At 40.8% G+C, this 21,771-nt stretch overlaps 1 protein-coding gene across 1 annotated transcript in view; it reads left to right on the top strand.

Moving 5' to 3' along the window:
* TMEM26 (transmembrane protein 26) overlaps window positions 1-21,771 on the top strand; it is a 68,279-nt gene that overhangs the window by 36,739 nt on the left and 9,769 nt on the right. Inside the window, exons 3-4 of the mRNA XM_088450389.1 lie at window positions 15,669-15,749; window positions 20,244-20,461. Coding sequence (XP_088306515.1) covers window positions 15,669-15,749; window positions 20,244-20,461 — 299 coding nt within the window. The remainder of the gene's footprint in view (window positions 1-15,668; window positions 15,750-20,243; window positions 20,462-21,771) is intronic.

The following is a 21,771-nucleotide window of genomic DNA, read 5'->3' as shown; positions in this document are numbered from 1 at the left end:
TGTCAACAAATAGATTTTGATTATGTGTTATTTACATGAGAGATGTACAGAATAAAGTTGTAGCACCTTAATTATTGTTTGTTACATTGTAGCATCTAAATACAGTACATCCAGATAAAAATGCATATATTATGGGACTGTCCAGCCATCCTAATACAGTAGTGACTACTTTAGTCACAGTTGCTGGGTGCTATGCCATGCTCCTGTGAGTAGGTGCATCTCACATGCTAGACCCACCCACAAATGGGTGCAGCCATGCCCAACATGTTGTGGTCCCACAGGTTGTTGTTGTACCCGGGCCCAGAATTTGTCTTGGCAGTCCTGGAGGTGACAGGCAGAACCAGGAGGGCATAGGGCTTAGTGGTGGGGTAGCAAGGCCATGGAGGGAGGGAGGTGGTTGAGAGTGGAGGAACAGGAAAGGCCGGGGAAAGACGTAGAGAGTTGGAAAGCAGACTGATGAGAGAGAAAAGGGGGAACAGCAAGTGGAGGAGACAAGGGGGAGGATAGGGATGGATAAAGTAGAGGATTATGTGGGCACTGAATGAGGGGGTTGTTTGAAGTAAGGGTGTTCATGCTGTGGACGAGGTAATAAGTGAAATGAAAACTGGAGTTAAATGTTCAGAAATACAGGTAAACGAACAGTGCTGCTAATGTATGAGCACAGCTCCAAAAGTGATATATAAAGAGAGGTGTGCGAGTAGTGGGTGCAGGAATTAGTTATTAAAAGAATGATTAAGGTGAACATATGTGACGCAAAGGAAAAAGGCAATACAACAAGTTTTTTTGTAGTATGAAGGGAAAAATTACAATGTATAGAGCCAATCCAGTCAGAAATGTTATGAACAACAAAGATCAATCAATAGGAGCAGCACGCAGATAGGGGGTACTGGCAATGTCCAAGCAGCGAGTGCAGCAAGGAGTGTCCTGGGTATTCATACAACGGCAGATGGTGAGTTTGGTAACTCACATAAATATGTTGCTTGATGTCGTTCAGAAGGTGTTCTAGCTCTGAGGATGTTTTCCCTCGGTTTTCCTCCAGCTTATCTCCAGCGTAACTGCTTGTTAGTTATTAAATTGTAATTACACTTATAATCTAGCACTTTGAATCTAATGCAGCCTACGTCATTGCAGCCTTACTGATCACTAATAACTAAAGTTTCAAAGGTGTGTCTGTGTGCTCACTGATTGGGACCCCACCCCAGAGCTCAACACACACTAAATTGGGATGCAATAAAAGGCCCCCATACATCAGAGATTGATTGCAGCAATCGTGCAATTTGCAATCAATTATGTATAACAATCTTTTCCTTTGTCAATCGATTGCAGATTGCAGAATTGCCACAATCGATTGAAAAAGGGAAAGATCTTTAACCACAATTGATTGCAAATTGCACGATTGCTACAATCAATCTCTGATGTGTGGGGGCCTACAGTCTAAGATAAAGAGTTTGTGAGAAGGCAGTGGACCATCACAGATTCACAAAAAATTCCTAACTTCCTCTATAGAAATTGCTCCTAATATAGCAGTAGTGATAATTTATCTAGAATAAATCTTTAAAGCTGTGCAATAGCAATCAAGGTAACAGCATCTGATGAGAACTGTAGTAACAGTTAATATATTTATATTCATTTGTATGGCTTAATTCATTGCAAACCATTACTGATCAACCTGCTTTATTACTGAATGTCTGTAAAGTCACTGCTAGTTTGCCAACCATGGTCGTGGAAAATACCAGTCTACCAGGCAGTCAATGTCAATGCTGATTCTGAGTTGGGAGCAAAGCAACAAAACCAGGTGTAAATTTAAAGTTACTAAGGAGTAAAAGAGTAAAGTACATTTACTAAGTGCTGGTTTTAGTTTGTTCTGCAATTTTCCATCTGATTTGCACATCTCAGATTTAGTAAAGGCAAATCCGACGAAATTTGCAGAAAAAAACAGACTGTAGATGGCAATAGACAATCGGATGGGCCATCGCTTATTTAACACAGACAACAGTACAAACCTCAGTTTTACTTACCAACAGTTTTGTAAATCTGATAGAACAGAAAATTCATAGAACATATGTCAAAAAACAGACTACCATTTTGAGAGACGAGTTTGAATCTAAAAAGAGACTCTATTCATCCTAAGCTTCATCATGATGCCTATGAAAAGAGATAGAACCACCTGCAACTATAGCCCGTATTCAATTAGAAGCGAAAAAGTATCGGCGTTGCTACTTTTTGCCTGTCGGAAAAGTATTGCCGTATTCAATGCCATCCACTTATCGCGTACGCGGATAGTCAAAGCAATTTAATAGGTGATAAAGATTTGCCTCTGAATAGGTGGAGAAAAGAAGTGCAAAATCGCTATTTTGGGGTGCAAAGTTTGGGAAACCACTCAGCACCCTTGGGACAGACCCCCAAAGGATAACTGCATTAAAAAAAAAAAAAAAAAAAAGTGAGGAACACCCCAAAAAAACACTTTGAGAATGTGGACGAAAATGTGCAAAGTGGGGGTACAACCTTAAAAACTAGTGAAATAGACCTTTGGGGGGTCTGCAAGTAAGGGTGAGGTGTTTTTTGTATTGCAGGTGCTTGCTTCAGGTGCGGTTTTTACGTATTTATAAACCTTACTTTAGCGACTTTAAACCATGCTTGCACCCATTTTCAAGCACCCCAAATTTGACAGGACTACTTACTTTCACCAAAACAATGCTTAATGCCATCCTTCACCACTTGTGCAAAGACGCAAATTAGAAGATATTAACAGCTACTTGGGATACCTTAAGGTATCCCAAGTAGCTTTATTAGGGCTATTCGGGGGCATGTACATTGATCCCAAATGTTAGTGCATCTTTTAGGGGGTGTCAAGCTGATTTCCCCAAATTCTGACAGTACTTTTCGCCTGGTTTGCATGCCCCGGGTAGGCTTTTTCGCGTCTTTTGGAAATCAATAGGGCGAATAGCAGGGGCTCGCACGATAAGTTTCCGCGGCTAAAATACGCGATGTAGGCGAAAAGTCCGGCATGCGTAAAAAGTGTTGCGGGTGCAAAACTAATTGATTACAGCTGTAAGATATATGGCAGCAGGATGTTTGCAAACAAGTTTTCACACCAAAAGACTCATCCACACGCACTCTATCTCCTCTCCTAAACCAACCACCAGCCACCTCAAGACACTCTCAATGCTTTGGCGCATTTTCAAAATACCATGTGCTTGTTTAAACCAATAGAAAAGCGATAGGAAGAGTTAATTGGATTATGTTAGTTTTCGTCAGATTAACACTTTTATTTGACTGTGGACTTTTTTCAAAATAGATATATATGATGGGGTTTTATACAGAAATCCTCGCCATCAGGGTTCTATTGACGCTCAAATCCAATGGTTAGTAAATACTTCATTTATAGACAGCAATCTGAGGGTAATGTCCAGATGATTGCTAAACCAAATTTTAGTAAATCTACCTCTAACTTTGCACCTGAACAAACCATAGTGCAATACAAGCAGTCAGGGGTGGTTTAAAAGAGGAGAAGGCCCGTATACACTGGAACGAGTTTCGTCCTTCATTAACTTACCTTACATCGCTCCAGTGTATACCCAGCTTAAGTGTCGTTTGTTGCTGCTTGTAGTATTTGACAGCGTAGGCGGCATCTGGAATGTCCTGTGTAAGACAGTTAATGTCACTGGGTTGTACAACCCATTTGTAGATTTGTTTATGGAAATTTTTGTGCCAGCAAATGTCTCTTATGTTTCAATACTGACCTAAATAGCTATGGGGGAAGTTAATGAGAAGAGGCAGGGAGTTAAGATACTGAGGGGGACGTCATGGTCTCACCATTGATGCCATTCTTCCTTGCTGCAAAACTGTCTTTACCCTACTGTAATTTGTGAGTGACAGTAGAGGAAAAGTTTTCTTCAGTCCATGCAGCTGAACTGGAAATTTTCATACTACAGTTAAGTAATCTCACAGCAGAACAATAAAGAACGATGATTGATTTGAACTAGGTGTGTGCACCGGCCACTTTTCGTGTTTTGTGTTTTGGTTTTGGATCTGGATCTTTCTTCGTGTTTTGGATCTGGATTGGTTTTGCCAAAACCACCCTTCCGTGTTTTGGGTTCTGGGTTTTGTGTTTTGGATCTGTATTTTTTTGAAAAAAAGCATAAAAACAGCTAAAATCACAGAATTTGTGGGTTTTTCTGCTCCTATGCTATTATTAACCTCAATAACCTTAATTTCCACTCATTTCCAGTCTATTCTGAACACCTCACACCTCACAATAGTGTTTTTATGTCCAAAATGTTGCACCGAGGTAGCTGGATGACTATGCTAAGAGATACGAGTGGGCGGCACAAACACGTAGTTCATCTAGGAGTGGCACTGCAGTGGCAGACAGGATGGCAGTTTGAAAAACTAGGCCCCAAACTATACATAATGCAAAGAAAAAAAAGAGGTGCAAGATGGAATTGTCCTTGGGCCCTCCCTCCCACCCTTATGTTGTATAAACAGGACATGCACACTTTAACAAACCAAACATTTCAGCGCCAGGGTCTGCCACACGACTGTGGCTGAAATGATTGGTTCGTTTGAGCCCCCACAAAACAAGCTGGCAATTAATCTGACCCTGCACAAACTGGCTCTACGGAGGCAAGATGTCGTCCTCATCCTCCTCATCCACCGATTCCTCACCCTCTTCAGTGTTGTGTACATCCTCATCCTCACAGAGTATTAATTCGTCCCCGCTGGAATCCACAACCACAGGTCCCTCTGTACGTTCTGGAGGCTGGTCTCCCTGGAATAGTTGATAATTCATTTTATGAACATCATCTTCTCCACATTTTGTGGAAGCAACCTCCTATGCCTTTCGCTGACAAGGTTCCCGGCTGCACTAAACACTCTTTCGGAGTACACACTGGAGGGGGGGCAACTCAGGTAAAATAGAGCCAGTTTGTACAGGGACCTCCAAATTGCTTCTTTTTCCTGCCAGTACAGGTACGGACTGTCTGACATGCCTACTTGGATGCTGTCACCGATGTAATCCTTTAACAGACAGACGTACGTTTGTCGCTGCTGCTTTGAGGATGCAAGTGCGGCTACAGCCCACACAATTCACAAAGACAGAAAAAAAAAGAAGAATATTTTTATTGTTTGTGGAGCGCACTTTGAGGGTTACACCACCCTTTAACAGACAGACGCACGCTTGTCGCTGCTGCTTTGAGGATGCAAGTGCGGCTACAGCCCACACAATTCACAAAGACAGAAAAAAGAAGAAGAATATTTTTATTGTTTGTGTAGCACACTTTGAGGGTGTCACCACCCTTTAACAGACAGACGCACGCTTGTCGCTGCTGCTTTGAGGATGCAAGTGCAGCTACAGCCCACACAATTCACAAAGACAGAAAAAAAAAGAAGAATATTTTTATTGTTTGTGTAGCACACTTTCAGGGTGTCACCACCTTTTAACAGACAGACGTGCACTTGTCGCTGCTGCTTTGAGGATGCAAGTGCGGCTACAGCCCACACAATTCACAAAGACTGAAAAAAGAAGAAGAATATTTTTATTGTTTGTGTAGCACACTTTGAGGGTGTCACCACCCTTTAACAGACAGACGCACGCTTGTCGCTGCTGCTTTGAGGATGCAAGTGCGGCTACAGCCCACACAATTCACAAAGACAGAAAAAAAAGAACAATATTTTAATTGTTTGTGTAGCACACTTTGAGGGTGTCACCACCCTTTAACAGACAGACGCACGCTTGTCGCTGCTGCTTTAAGGATGCAGGTGGAATCTAGACGGGATTTGGAACCGGGGACACACTACCTCCATCAATTGTCTAAATCCCACTGCACTAATGGCGGATACCGGATGCACGTCTAACACCAACATAGCAGTCAAGGCCTCAGTTATACGTTTTGCTTCAGGATGACTGCTGTCGTACTTCATCCTCATCACAAGGGACTGTTGGAGGGTCAATTGTTTAGTAAAAGTAGTGATGTTCCTACTTCCTCTCTGGGATGATGAACAACTCCCAGCAGCAGCAAAAGCACTAGGAGGAAGTGGTTCTTGATCTTTCCCTATTTTATTTTTATCGGAGAAAGTTTGGTCCTCCATTTATGTTATATTGATATATACGTGCGGCTAAAGCGCACACAAACACAGAAAATATTTTTTTATTTTTGCAGGAGAGTAGTGCACTTTGTGGGTTACACCACCCTTTAAGAAATGAGCCAGCCGGCTCTTTACTTATGGGACACAGGCGCACGCTTGGCGTTGCTCCTTTGTTGATGCACGTGCAGCCACAGCGCACACAATTCACAAACACAGAAAATAATTTTTTTTTTGGTTTGGACTGGAGTGTACTTTGGGGGTTACAGCACCCTTTAACGGTCAAGCCAGCCGGCCCTTTACTTATGACACAGGCGCACGCTTGGCACTACTTTGTTGATGCACGTGCGGCTACTGCGCACACAATTCACAAACACAGAAAAAATATTTTGTTATTTGGTTTGGAGTGTACTTTGGGGGTTACAGCACCCTTTAACGGTCAAGCCAGCCGGCCCTTTACTTATGACACAGGCGCACGCTTGGCACTACTTTGTTGATGCACGTGCGGCTACTGCGCACACAATTCACAAACACAGAAAATATTTTTTTTTTGGGTTTGGACTGGAGTGTACTTTGGGAGTTACAGCACCCTTTAACGGTCAAGCCAGCCAGCCCTTTACTTATGACACTGGCGCACGCTTGGCACTACTTTGTTGATGCACGTGCGGCTACTGCGCACACAATTCACAAACACAGAAAATAATTTTTTTTTTGGTTTGGACTGGAGTGTACTTTGGGGGTTACAGCACCCTTCAACGGTCAAGCCAGCCGGCCCTTTACTTATGACACAGGCGCACGCTTGGCACTACTTTGTTGATGCACGTGCGGCTACTGCGCACACAATTCACAAACACAGAAAATATATTTTTTTTTGGTTTGGACTGGAGTGTACTTTGGGGGTTACAGCACCCTTTAACGGTCAAGCCAGCCGGCCCTTTACTTATGACACAGGCGCACGCTTGGCACTACTTTGTTGATGCATGTGCGGCTACTGTGCACACAATTCACAAACACAGAAAATATATATTTTTTTGGTTTGGAGTTTACTTTGGGGGTTACAGCACCCTTTAACGGTCAAGCCAGCCGGCCCTTTACTTATGACACAGGCGCACGCTTGGCACTACTTTGTTGATGCACGTGCGGCTACTGCGCACACAATTCACAAACACAGAAAACATTTTTTTGGGGGGTTTGGACTGGAGTGTACTTTGGGGGTTACAGCACCCTTTAACGGTCAAGCCAGCCGGCCCTTTACTTATGACACAGGCGCACGCTTGGCACTACTTTGTTGATGCACGTGCGGCTACTGCGCACACAATTCACAAACACACAAAAAATATTATTTTTTTAGCACTTGGGGGGAGCACCCCTGATGGACAGAGCACCCCCTGGACAACACTACAGCACCCCTTTAGGACTGGGACACTGCACAGGACTTTGGAGTGGACACAGCCCCTATGGACAACTGACTGCACAACACAGTCCAGTCAGCCCCTATGGACTTTGAAGTAGTGGACACAGCCCCTATTAACAACAGCAGCACAGCACAACACAGCCAGCCCCTATGGACTTTGAAGTAGTGGACAACAGCAGCACAGCGCAGTACAGCACAGCACAACACTACTCTGCACTACACTACACTACACTACACAGCCCAGCCAGCCCTAACTCCCACCCTCCCTCTTCACTGTCCACAGCCGAGTGAGAAAATGGCGCCGACGCGGGTACCTTATATAGGTTCCAAAACCCGCGAGACTCGGAAGGCGGGATGATGACGTTTTGCCTCGATTTCAGATCCGAGTCAGGCAGGAAAAGTCGAGCCTGACTCGGATCTGCCTCGGATCGGGGGGGCTCGGGGGGGTTCGGCTCACCCCTAATTTGAACCTAGCAATGAAGTCATTAACAGTCCAGACGAGACTTTTTCTTCCACTATTTGATTTATTCATAAAAAGGATCATTAAGGCTTTTAGCAACTTCATTTCATATTGGAGCTTATCCTGTGTTGATACAATTATTATTATTTTTTTTTATTTATTTTTTTTTGGGGGGGGGAGTTGCAAGATAGTATACTAAAAAGCATCATCCAATAGGAATGAAAGTTTAGTGAGCTAATTAATTATGATGTTTGAGTTGGCTGAAAGTTGAGTTTGGTGGCGGGGAGTTTTTTCTTGTACACTATAAACAACATAAATGTTTCTGGCCATTCTGCTGCATGAAGAGGCAATTGAAATTATGCACTTCTCATCCTGTACGAAGGCTCCCAACAACATTTGTATATAAAATATACAAAATAAATACAAAATGACAAAGTAAATACCGATATTTACATAATTGTTTTTATGAATTCTCATTGTTATCTGAAAAAGTAAAACCTTTAGCTGCCTTATAACCATGAACAATAGTTTGCCTTCAACTGCAATACAAATTTAAATTCTACATCGAACATTTAAGTCACAAAAATGGGCATTAGCAAGCCCCAACTTTATATAAACAGCAGTAGGACAACGTAGGATGTCAAGAATTTGGACATAAAAAACAAATTAATATCACATAAAATGATAGGATAAGTACATCCAGACTAATTTATACAATTCATCGCAAAATCCGTGATAGAACAATACCTCATGTCACAGATACGTTAGTTGTTCACAGGCCCCTATACCCTCTACCAACCAAAATTTCCTTGACCAAATTTCCTCAAAATCATATACTGTTGTAGTCACACTCATAGAGTCTGTACACCATGTCAATGATTTGAGTCTCCACCTATCACTGTCTCTTCTCATTCCAACAGCACCAACCCAACAGTAGTCACACAAAAATGACAGTCACCAATGATGGTTTATTATTGGTGGCTGATAATTCTGCTGCCTTACAATGACCACACATAAGGCCCCCATACACCTACACGATTTCTAAATGATCACACGATTTTCGACTCGACGTACGCTCAGTCTTGTTGAAATCGTGCGTTTCTTCATCCGATGCGCGCTCCCGTGGGTCCTTCAATCATATCTTATGATCATATGTGCAGCGCATATGATCCATCTTATCGTGTTCAGAACGTGGCATTTTTTTTTTCATGCGATCTATCGTGTGGTAATTCAAGTAATTTCAATGATGGTTTGTTCCTATTCCCTAATGAGCGCGTGAGGTACAGGATCGATCTTACGACAGATCCTGTGCTAAGTAAAAACAGAAATGGTGACGACAGGACTGCAGGGTAATCCGATGTGAATCGTATCGGATGCTGATCGCGTAGGTGTATGGGCCACAATACTTTCCCCTCCAGCAGCTACAATAGTTGTTCCGCTACCTGATGTACTTTGCCGATTATTTACAAATAGCTCTTATATTGTAAGATCATATGGGCAAGGTCATCTTCATCCACTGTTTCATATCATTGAATGATATTTTTTTTTGTATCATGAATGATCCCTGCAATGTACAGCGCTGTGTAATAATGTAAATAAAACATAATTATATGATTACTAACATCATGAAAATTGAGGGTATATTTACTAAAGTGCAGGTTTTTAGAAGTGGACATGTTTCCCATAGCAACCAATCAGATTATAATTACCATTTATCTAGCACTTTCTAGAAGATAATAGGTAGAATCATATTGGTTGCTATGGGCAACATCTCCGCTTCTAAAAACTCTCACTTTAGTAAATATACCCCTGGGATCTGGAATGATTCAGAGATGGTTGATGGAAACTCACTGTGTGGGAAAGGATGTGCCATGTTTTATTTTGTCTCAAAAAATGATCAAGACAATTCGCCTGCTGAGTGACAGAAGTGAGAGAAAGACAAACCAGACTGTCCAATGTATACAATGGATTGAACATTTCTATTAACAAGAAATCAATCACAGAGTCAAATAATCACATTATCAATGCAGCATCTGTTTAGCCAGTGATTTTCTGATAGAACCTATTCTCAAAACTGCAGCAGTTACATTTAAGTGTTGTCTTTAATAAAGTGCATAAAAATACATTGAAGGGGCACATTTTGTACTGGAAATCAATCCCACTTCCTATTTCAACAAGGTGCTTTGTTTCGGCAGGCCCATATAGAGCCTGTCAAGGCCTCAGTACTTTTCAGGGGCGTGTAGCCTAATCTCGCTAGGCCTGGCCACACCCAACTTAGAAAATAAATAGATCAAAAAGTATTTGCAGCGCCGTGAACTGGCACGTTGAACGGGGGGGCACTGTGTGCCTCTCAGCAAGGGGTAAATACAGGGGGTGCGATCAGTGTGATTGCTCCCAGTCACAACCGTACAGGCAGAGGAGGATTAGTACCCTCATCTGCCCCCGTCTCACCACCCCTGTGCTTCGGCAGCTCCCTAATAGCATTAATAAATTACTGAATACATTCTCATTGCCATACAGATCCTCTGCTGTTGTGTGCTATATACAGTGGCTTGCCAAAGTATTCAACCCTCTATAACGTCAACAGATTTCTGTGCATTACAAATGACACTTACTGTATACAGAATGTTCCAGACAGTATTGTTATTGCGAACAGCCAAGCCCTCAAAGTAAAGCTGGCTACACACTTAGCGATATTTTGAACGCTTCGCTCGGTACCCACTAATTCGGGCAGTGTATACACCCATGGGGTCGTCAGACACATCGTCAGGTTGGCCCATGACGATGCGGCTGATGACCCCATGCAGCGGGATGCAGTATGAGCCAATGTATCAAGCAGTAGACTGATAGTCTAATGTGTACCGGTCGCCCGACATGTCAGGTCACCATTCGGATCGCTGGGTACACATATCATTTAGTGTGTACCCAGCTTAAATCTTCAAACTCATAATGCATTATTTGTCTGCAAATTTTAAAAAATAGAATGAAAAATGTAAAAATGCAGACTCTCACTTGGTAAAATGACTTTTTTACTGCAATGGCAGTTTTAGATCTATTGGGGTAAGTTTCTACTAGGTGTGCACTCAGTTTGGGAATGATTTTTACCAATCTATCCTTGCAGATTTGCTCCAGGCTGTTCAGGATTGTTGGAGGACAATTGTGGACTGCAATTTTCAAACACTGCCACAGATTCTCATCTGATTTGAGATCTGGACTTTCACTCATTGTTGAACAATTTCCTATTGGTGTTCAATCACACCAGTGTTGCTTTGGTCTTGTGCTTGGGATAATTGTCATGCACAAAGGTGAACTGTTTCCCAAGCTTTAGTTTTAGACTGAAGCAGGGTCTCTTGCAGTATTTCCTTGTATTTCCATTGGTCCTTCACTTTTAACAAGATGCCCAGTGCCCGCTGAGGAAAAAAGTCCCCATAACCCCCCTATGTCACATTTGGGATAATGTTTGCTGAGGGATGAGTAGTCTTAGGCTTGCACTAGGGATGTGTGCCTATCCCGTGTTTTTGTTTTGGATCTGTATCTCCTCGTGTTTTGGATCTGGACTTGGTTTTGCCAAAACCGCCCTTGCGTGTTTTGGTTTTGGATCTGTATTTTTTTCTAAAAAAATCATCAAAACAGCTAATATCACATAATTTTGGCCTGTTTTTGTTCCTACAGTATTATTAACCTCAAAGACAATTATTTCCAGTAATTTCCAGTCAATGTTGACCACCTTACAGCTCACAATATTGATTTCATCTAGTTTAGGCCAAAAGAATGCATCCAGCTAGCAGTCTAAGAAAGCCGACAGCTGTGGGCGACACTAACATGTGGCAATTCAGCTTCCAACAGCACAAAGTGGCATTGCAGTGGTAGACAGGATGGCAGTTTAATAAACTATACGACCCCTAGGAAGTTTAAAAAACAAGAATGTTTTTCTTAACTAGGTCAGAGGCTTGACGGAGTTGAAATATATGTTTATGGACTGAAAACAGGGAAAGGACAGAAGGATTGATTAGTTTTTAATTTATTTGTTTACATTTTTTTATTCTTAAAAAATGTATGAGGGAAGATCAATCTAGGATCAAGTTCTTCAGTTCCTAAAAGACATCTTAGATCTGGAGGAGGTTTTTCATTTTTTATACATCAAGATCTAATAAAAAGAATTAGGTGGCCTTGCTTGTGGAGGTGCTGCTAGAACATACTGTAAACAGATGTTTACTAGTTTGTACTCAGGGAGGTTGTTAGGGATAATGGGACCAAGACTTGCTGTTTACATCAGAGGAAAGCAGCCTGTAGTTCTCCGGCTGAACTAGAACTCCCAGCTACTGTGATGTTTGCGGAGCCTACTGGAACCTATTTGTCAGGTTGGCGTGCATCAGGTTACCTCAGCCTGCTTTACGCACTGTATGTACCATGTAAATATGTATATATGTGACCAAAATACACAACTAATTTTTGTATTAAATGTATTTGCACTTTATTGCACACATCCTGCTGCTCATATTTGCCCACCCCATCAACTTGGTGGTTCAGAATTTTTATTTTTTAAATTAAAGGGGCATACAGAATATGTCTGTGGCCATTACAATTTCTGGACATTCATAAACTATAAAATTAAAAATGTCAGATGGCAATGCCCAAAACAGCACATAATGCAAAGAAAAGAGGCCAAGCCCTTATCCTTTCCTTGCGACTTCATGTAGTAAATGGCATATTGCCAATTTTTGTTTCTCTGCAGCTAACTTAGCTTTCAATTGTTTTCTTTGACACTGTAAAACATTGCTTGTTTATTATTTAAATGTCCTTACTTAAGCCCTTGGGCATCAGCCTTCGTAGATGATGTTGATGGCCTTGCATAGTCATCATGACTGCTGGCAGCAGCTGCAAGACTGGTATGTGGTTCCTGCTCTACTCTCGTTTGTTTGTCCTCCATATCAACAAACTTACACTGCGGTCTGACCGGCAGTGTCACCAAACAATATTTTTTTTTGACACTGGTGAAGAGCAGCCCTTGATGAACAAAACAGACAGCACCCCTTATTGATGCACAACAAAGCACCCCAACAAATTGCGGACAGACCACCTGCAGTGCAGAGTCACAAATACGTGGACGATAAACTGCTGTCTGGGCGGCAGTGTCACCAAACAATAATAGCGCAGCTAAGTTGCCAATGCACACACAAAAAAAAACACTTTTATTTTTTTATACTGGGGAAGAGCACTCCTGAATGAGGCAGCAGCCCCTTGATGAACAACACAGACAGCACCCCTTTTTTATGGACAACAAAGCACCCCTGCCAAATGCGGACAGACCACCTGTCGAGTCACAAATACGTGGATGACAAAACTGCGGTCTAGCTGGCAGTGTCACCAAACAATAATAGCGCAGCTGAGTTGCTAACGCACACACACACACACAAAAAAATATTTTTTGATTTTTTTGTGGATTGATAATATTAGGGGTCTATTTACTAAGCAGTGTTAGGAGACAGAGTGAAAAGTGATGAGAAAGTTATAAGGTGCCAGACAATCAGCTCCCAACTGTCATCTCACAGGCTGTGTTTGAAAAATGACAGTTGGGAGCTGATTGGCTGGCACCTTATCACTTTCTTATCACTTTTCACTCTGTCTCCTAACACTGCTTAGTAAATAGACCCCTCAATTTTATTTAACTTCTATTTTTTTTACACTGGGGAAGGGCACCCCTGAACAAGGCAGCAGCCCCGATGAACAACACAGACAGCACCCCTTCTTTATGGACAATAAAGCAACCCTACTGAGTGCGGACAGACCACCTGCAGTGCAGAGTCACAAATACGTGGACGATAAACTGCGGTCTGGCCGGCATTGTCACCAAACAATAATAGCGCAGCTAGTGTAAGTTGCTAATGCACACACACAAAAAAAAGCACTTTTATTTTTTTTTACACTGGGAAGAGCACCCCTGATTGACAGAACACCCCCCCTAGACAACACAGCACCCCTTTATGGACTGCAGCCCTAGCCCCTTGATGGACCGGACAACAACACAGCAGCAGCCCTTATATATAACACAGCAGCAGCCCCTTGATTGACAGGACAAGTGACACAGCAGCTGCAGCACCCACTGAAGCTCCCCTTTATATACTGCAGCCCAAGCCCCTTTATGAACAACACAGCAGCAGACTTCAGTCCCAGACCCCGACAGGACAAGTTGGACAACACCCTGACACAGACAGTGACAGCAACATGTCTCTTCAGTTCACCAGCCACATCCATAGTGAAAATGGCGCCGATCACCAGGACCTTTATAGAATCCAAAACCTGCGAGAATCCGACAGCGTGAGTATGATGTTTTGCCTGGTTTTGAGATCTAAGTCAGGTGAGAAAAACCCAACCCGAGCTTGTTTCTCGCCTCGGATCTGGAAGTTCGGGTGGGTCCGGGTCTCTGAGAACCGGACCCACTCATGCCTAGTTAGCACCACACATAGCATTTTGAATTGGGGCTAAAAATCTGAATTTCGGGTTTTGGATTGCAAGAATTATATGATTTTACCTATTTTTAAAAACTTTTTGTCATTTGGAAAAAAAATCGAGAACCAAAACACGGGGGTCAGCGGACGTCTCTACTCAGAATTGATTCAGTAGTGATGATGGGGACATCCAAGCACATGGACATTATTATGTCACCTTTTCCGATCCTGCGCATGTTCATAGCTTTACCTCTAATTTTCTTAGAATGTTCTTTTGTCTTCATTTTCTCAGCTTTCCTTCTGATTTACCATATGACTAATGTTATTTGGGGGTCTTTTATCCATAAAATCTGACTTTTGTAAATGATTTACATGTAGAGGCTAATTGAAAGCCAAATGTTAGAGCAAAAGCTCATCTGTGTAAACTTGGAGCTTTGAACACTTATGGAGCAACATTCTTCAGTTTTATTTTATTTAGAAAATCTGCAGATAACTAATTATGAATTGTGAGTGTGAAATTTTACTTTAAGAGCCTACTAACTCACAATAAAAATACTGCCTGGAACAATCTACACAAATATATTTTGTTATACAGACAAATCTATCGACTTGTATTGGGGTTGAATACTTTGACAAGCCACTGTAGATGCTCTGGCAGATACAATCAGTTTATGGACTGATTAGTGATCCTTAAGAAATGTGTAGATCAATGGAATAAAAGAAAATACAGCAGAGAGTAATACACAGTAATTCTACAGTATTTGTACTATCACGTTGAAAAGCATATTGGAGAAAAGAATGTAAATGTTTCTGAAACAATGATGTTGAATGATGAGAAATATGACAATTAGTGTTATTATCTTGCAGGTGAATTAACAATTGTGATCTATAATCTGCATGCCTTTTAAACGCAATAGCCTTGTCCTGTATATAGAGTGGCTTGTGATATCAGAGCCTTTTCCAACAAAAATAGAAAACCTCACTCTCGATCTGAGTTCAGTGGTGATGTCCAGTTAATTCAGATGAAATTAAATTGTTCACATAAACTGTCCACACCACAGTGATATTTCTGAAAATAGTTAAACAAAACAGTCCACAATATTTACAGAACCAAAGTGGCATTAATTGTAATGTGCAAATAAGTGCATATTAATTGGCTACTAGAGAGCAAATAAAAGCAAACATTTCACCATTACAAACAATCAAAATGTTTTACTTGATCTTAAGTTATGCTAATAGTTTTCATCCACTTGTTTTTCAGGCATTATTTGCTGATAATAAGACCAAAGAGAACTTCAAATTGGTAAATGTCAGTTCCTCAGATGGTACCTTCCTAAACATAGTAAGTATTAAGCAGCATAACATTTTCCTCATGAACATACAGTATATTGGTTTAAAATAACCAAATTGGCAAATTGGCTGCTCCTGCACTAAAGATTAACTCCAGAATGTGAGTGGATCATCTGAATATAAGTGGTACATTGTGAAAGTCTGTGAGTTGATCATTTGGTGTATTCTGCCTGGGAGTGTGTCACTTGGTACATTAGCACTACCATGAGATCCCAAGATCTTGCTTCTGATGAAGGATAAAAAATATAGGATCCAAGTCTGCTCAATTCAAATGAAGTTTAGATATCTTGTCGCTTTCCATCTACCTTCTCTACTGCATCACCTCTATAATCTATAGATTCATAAATCAGGTTATCTCTTGATAATTTGCTCATCCAAACCATAATTAAAATCTGCTTAAACTGCGCTCTCTCTCTCTCTCTCACTCTCTCTCTCTCTCTCACTCACTCTCTCTCTCTCTCTCTCTCTCTCTCTCTCACTCTCTCTCTCTCTTACTCTCTCTGCAAGCATGCAGTGATTAGCGTACTTCTGAAGAAACTAAATTCTGTCCCAAATTCTCTATCAAATTAACATCTCATCTCTCAGCTCCCTTGCCCCTCCAAGTCTCTTTAGCAGCTTGCCTATACTCACCTCACACCCGTTCTCTCCTCACACAATCTATCGGACCATCTTCAGTCAGGATTTCATTCCCAACACTCCACAGACACTGGACTGACAAAGGCGGTTATTGAGTTGGTTTACTGCTAAATTTAAAGACCATTACTCACTTCTAATTCTCCTGGCCTTTTCTGCTCCATTTAATAGATCTTTTGGACATTGTCCTCTCCTGGTTCTCATTTATACTTATGAAATTGCTCTGTTAATATTAATTCCTCTGAATCTACCTCCTCTCACTTCCTTTACAATCTGAATTAACATGAGGCTCAAAGTTAGGTCCTCTGCTCTTCATTATTTATACCACTTCTGTAATAAGTTGTAATAATCATCTCTATGGATATGATACCAAAATTAACTTAACCTCCGGATGTCTAACCGTCCATGTTGGCTTTGTTGCTGAATGTTTTTGCCATTTTCATCTTAGTTTTCATCTCAAAACAATCTTCTATTCTGTCATTCCCTGCATTATATTTTACTGAATCCAACATAAATACCATTATAAAAAACTTCTACATACAGTACTACTCCCTAATCTATAGAAGACCCTCCCTTCCTCAACAATACCTTCCTCTAGCCTCCAAACCTCTAAACATTCCCTAAGAACTCACATCTTCAGGCAAACTTACCACATTCCTGAACCACCCACTTAACCCCCCTAAGCAATTCTAATGGACTAGCGTCCCTTTTTACAGTCCGAACAAAACTTAAATGTGTTCTCTTTCTATACTCAATCAACCCTCTGACCTCAGACCACATTGCTGAGTAACTATATCACATAGACCACCTAGTACTTTTTAGCATTGCTTATTTTCTAAGCCAATATGCAATATGTAGCACTTAACCTCATATGCCAAGCTCCTATGTCTCTATAGATTGAATGCTCGCAAACAGGGCCCTCTTACCTCTTTGTCTATTGGTTAATATCCATTAATGTTTTGTTGCTGTGGTTGTTCTGGAATTTGATAGTGATATATAAACAAATGTTAATAAATAAATAATAAATGTAAGTGTATGTGAGTTAACCATTTGGTATAGTGCAAGTTTATATGAGTGGATCATTTGGTACATTGCGAGTGGAAGTGAGTAAATCATTTGAAAGTTTGCAGACCTCCTGCTATGACCTGTAATATCCTCTGTTTTCAGTCTGTTCAGTAACTGTCTCTGTACTGTTTGGGTGGTCCAATATATTTAATTATTTATTTAGTTAATTGAACTGGGAAGTTGGACATGAATGATGTATGAAAAATACCTCCGCACAAAGCAGATAGATAGGAAATTGCCCTATTATTACAGTACATTAAGGAATTAAATCCAAAAATGAAAACACTTACTTTTCCACTTATCCTCTTTAGAAAGTTTGAGACATGTACTCCTGTGTATTTCAATGGGCACAGATAGCCCATAAAAATGTATTGGAAATTGAAATGAATGTAAAAATGCTCCATGAAGTAAATAAATGTTTATTTATAAAAAGTTACAAAAATATTATTATGGGACTACAAGTCCCAACAAGCCTTGGCATGTATTGACATATTTGACAGTCTGGGCATGTTGGAACAGCTCCACTGTAGTATATACTTGCTCTGCCACCAGCCCCATTTATTTCAATTAGTCTGTAGGGCAATTCCTGCTCAGCCAATTACAAACTGTGAGTAGACATTGCTTGTGACTAGTTGAACTTTTCCCATTCACTTCTATTGCAAGTGCATGCCAATGACTTTCTACTCCTACTAAAAAAAACATTGTTTGTTCAAATAATCAAGAAAAAACAGCAATTTTGTTCAGAAGAGTAAAATCATCCAAAATCGTCCAAATTCATTTATTTTTAATAAATTGGACAGTTTAAGGGATAAATAATGTATTTTTAGTGATTTTAGGTTAATTTAACTACTGAGCAAAATCAAACTTTATCAGCTCTTTCTCATTATGGGCTGTATTTATTAGCATTATGTTTATTAAAATAAAGTGAAAAAGGGTGTTTTCACACCCTTTTCACATTATTTTAGTATCACTTATAGTTATTACAGGGCAATTGGAGTAGAATTCGTAAAATTCTACTCCAACCCCTAAGTATCACTTATTTTTAGTAATCAGATCGCATTTCCCGTAATTGTAATGGGAAATGTGATCCGACCAAAGTTACTAAGAATAAATGGTAAAAAAATATCGGGGAAAGCCCTGTGATAATAACGCCACCTGGAGGTGACATTATCCAGGGTCTCCCCCGGTTACCGGACTCCTGCTCTGCTCTAACGGGGAGAGCAGAGTCGGGAGTCGGTCCCAGTAATCAGCTGTGTGATCTAAACAGACCGCAAGCTGATTACTGTAAAAAAAGGAAAAAAAAATTGTCAAAATTTTTTTTTACTTACCTGACTCCAGGAACTGGTGATTGGGCCTCCGGTGATGTCTCCCCTCCGGTCAGTTAGTCTCCTATAGTGCACTGCAGACTGGTCATCAGGTGATCAGGTCCCAGTGCAGTATGGGAGATCACCTGATCGGAGGCATGGAGGACATCACCAGAGGCCCGGATCATGCAGGTAAGTGTAATTAACCAAGAGGGGGGGTCGCAGTTGGGGGGTCATGGGGGATCCGCATTCACGGGGGCGGGGCTTAGTGTCAGGGGCGGAGCTTAGCACCTAGGGGGGTAGCAGCGGTGGACGGTCGGCGCATGCGCGGGCACTTTGTCATGGTATTTTTTGAGAAAATACCGTGACTAGTGTGCAGAGGGGATTCGCAGGGACAGAGCTTTATCGCAAGCTCTGTCCCTGCAAGGGATTTGTGGTAAATCCCTGTGATATTGCCTGAATTCGCAATGCGAATTCAGTCGATAATATCACACTGCAATCTGCTTTCAATATGCGGATTGTAGTAAATAGAGCCCTATATCTTAACTGCAAAATATCAAATACTATGATAAATTGCATTATATTCAGGGACAATGGGCCTATTTCATATTTGTACATAAACCCAATGGATTATGCACATATACGATGATGGGGGGTCTGCGCAGGCTCAAGAACGGCATTTGTGATATTGCTCGCAGCCCCCTGTCACCCGCAGCATGAATGACATGCTGCGGCATTTGCGGGATGGCACCCGGCACCATTCTTTAATACGGTGAGCGTGGTTCCTCCGTTTTGAAGGGCTGATGGGTGCAGGGTCTACGTCATCGGAGGAAGACTTCCTGGACCCAGGTGTCCGGATCCCATGGCCAGCCACCAGCCTGATTAATGGTTGCGATGGTTATTTGAGGCTGCTTCCTTACATGCAGCACTCGGGTCTTGCAAATGCTAACAGGAAGCGTCTATCTCCTACAGACGCCTCCTGCTCCATTTGAATTTTAATATCAGAGAGTTGTACTGCGGCTTCCTTGCTGCTGGGCAATTCCTTGCAAACATGAATCAGGCCCAATATTTGCATTTGCACATTGTGTAGCTCTCATTAATATTGGGTCTGGTATGAAATGTTATTCTCAACATTTTGTACCATATTGACATTGTGATTGCTGACATTTTGTACCTGTCATCACTGTGATTGTCAACATTTCAGCTGTGTAGACATTTTAAATGTTGACATCGTGTAACGTTGTCAACATTTTGACTGTCAACATTTTTATTGTTAATATTATGACTGCATACCCTCATACCCTAATATATGTCCATTGTGCTTCCACCGGGAGCTGTGTCTCCTTATTGTGATGTAAAATTTGTGCTATGTCAGTGGCAGCATTATTTACAACGTAGGGGCCATAAACACTGTAATGTGTTCTTATATACCTGTATGATGTCTTGACTAACCTGTCTGTATCAATATTTTTTATTAAATACAGCCTAAAGTTATTGCATCATTGAATGAAATTTCTCAATCTATATGGACGCTGGGACTCCACCAGACGTTTCTGCTGCTTCTGATAATTGGAAAGTGGCTTCTTCCAATTGGTGTTGGAATAACACGTGACCAGCTCTCTCAGCTTCTTCTCATGTTCGTGGGAACTGCAGCAGACATTTTAGAATTCACTAGCGAGACTATAGAAGGAGCTGAAGTAAGGTACAGTGTGTATAATTCTGCAACATATATTTGTTTACACACACATATGGATGTACATAAACATCTGTTGATTTCATTATTGCCAATATTATTGCCAATATTTAGGTTCCAGGAATGATTCATAACCTAAAGCTGGCCACACATTAGACCAACTTGCATCCAACCAGCCAACTTGTTGATTGGTTGGAATGAATATCTGGTAACGTATGGGAGTAACTGGTGATCAGCAATTTGCTCCTAAATGACAGAAAACAGATGAAAATGGTCGGTCAGACAAGTTTGTTAAATGTTTGATCTAAACAATTTGTTCAAACAACAGTTTTTGTCCATCTTCCAGCGTTTGGGAGCAAATTGCTGGTTGTATTCCTTACCAGATTTTCATTCCAACCAATCAACTAGTTGGCTGGTTGAACAGATAATCTTTACATGTGTGGCCAGCTTAAGAAGTGTCTCCAAGATATATTTTTAGATTAACTCTTTTTGATGAGTATACAGTAGCTTTCTTTCTGATTAGTATACAGAAGCTTTCTTTCTGATTAGTATACAGTAGCTTTCTTTCTGATTAGTATACAGTAGCTTTCTTTCTGATTAGTATACAGTAGCTTTCTTTCTGATTAGTATACAGAAGCTTTCTTTCTGATGAGTATACAGTAGCTTTCTTTCTGATTAGTATACAGAAGCTTTCTTTCTGATTAGTATACAGTAGCTTTCTTTCTGATTAGTATACAGAAGCTTTCTTTCTGATTAGTATACAGTAGCTTTCCTTCTGATTAGTATACAGTAGCTTTCTTTCTGATTAGTATACAGAAGCTTTCTTTCTGATGAGTATACAGTAGCTTTCTTTCTGATTAGTATAGCTTTCTTTCTGATTAGTATACAGAAGCTTTCTTTCTGATGAGTATACAGTAGCTTTCTTTCTGATTAGTATATAGTAGCTTTCTTTCTGATTAGTATACAGTAGCTTTCTTTCTGATTAGTATACAGTAGCTTTCTTTCTGATTAGTATACAGTAGCTTTCTTTCTGATTAGTATACAGTAGCTTTCTTTCTGATGAGTATACAGTAGCTTTCTTTCTGATTAGTATACAATAGCTTTCTTTCTGATTAGTATAGCTTTCTTTCTGATGAGTATACAGTAGCTTTCTTTCTGATTAGTATAGCTTTCTTTCTGATTAGTATACAGTAGCTTTCTTTCTGATTAGTATACAGAAGCTTTCTTTCTGATGAGTATACAGTAGCTTTCTTTCTGATTAGTATACAATAGCTTTCTTTCTGATTGGTATACAGTAGCTTTCTTTCTGATTAGTATAC

The sequence above is a fragment of the Taudactylus pleione genome, unplaced genomic scaffold (assembly GCF_031769625.1).
Source record: "Taudactylus pleione unplaced genomic scaffold, aTauple2 ptg000518l, whole genome shotgun sequence".
Classification (NCBI taxonomy): Eukaryota; Metazoa; Chordata; class Amphibia; order Anura; family Myobatrachidae; genus Taudactylus; species Taudactylus pleione.
The sequence above is the reverse complement of the archived record's forward strand: the minus strand, read 5'-3'. Positions and strand labels throughout refer to the sequence as shown.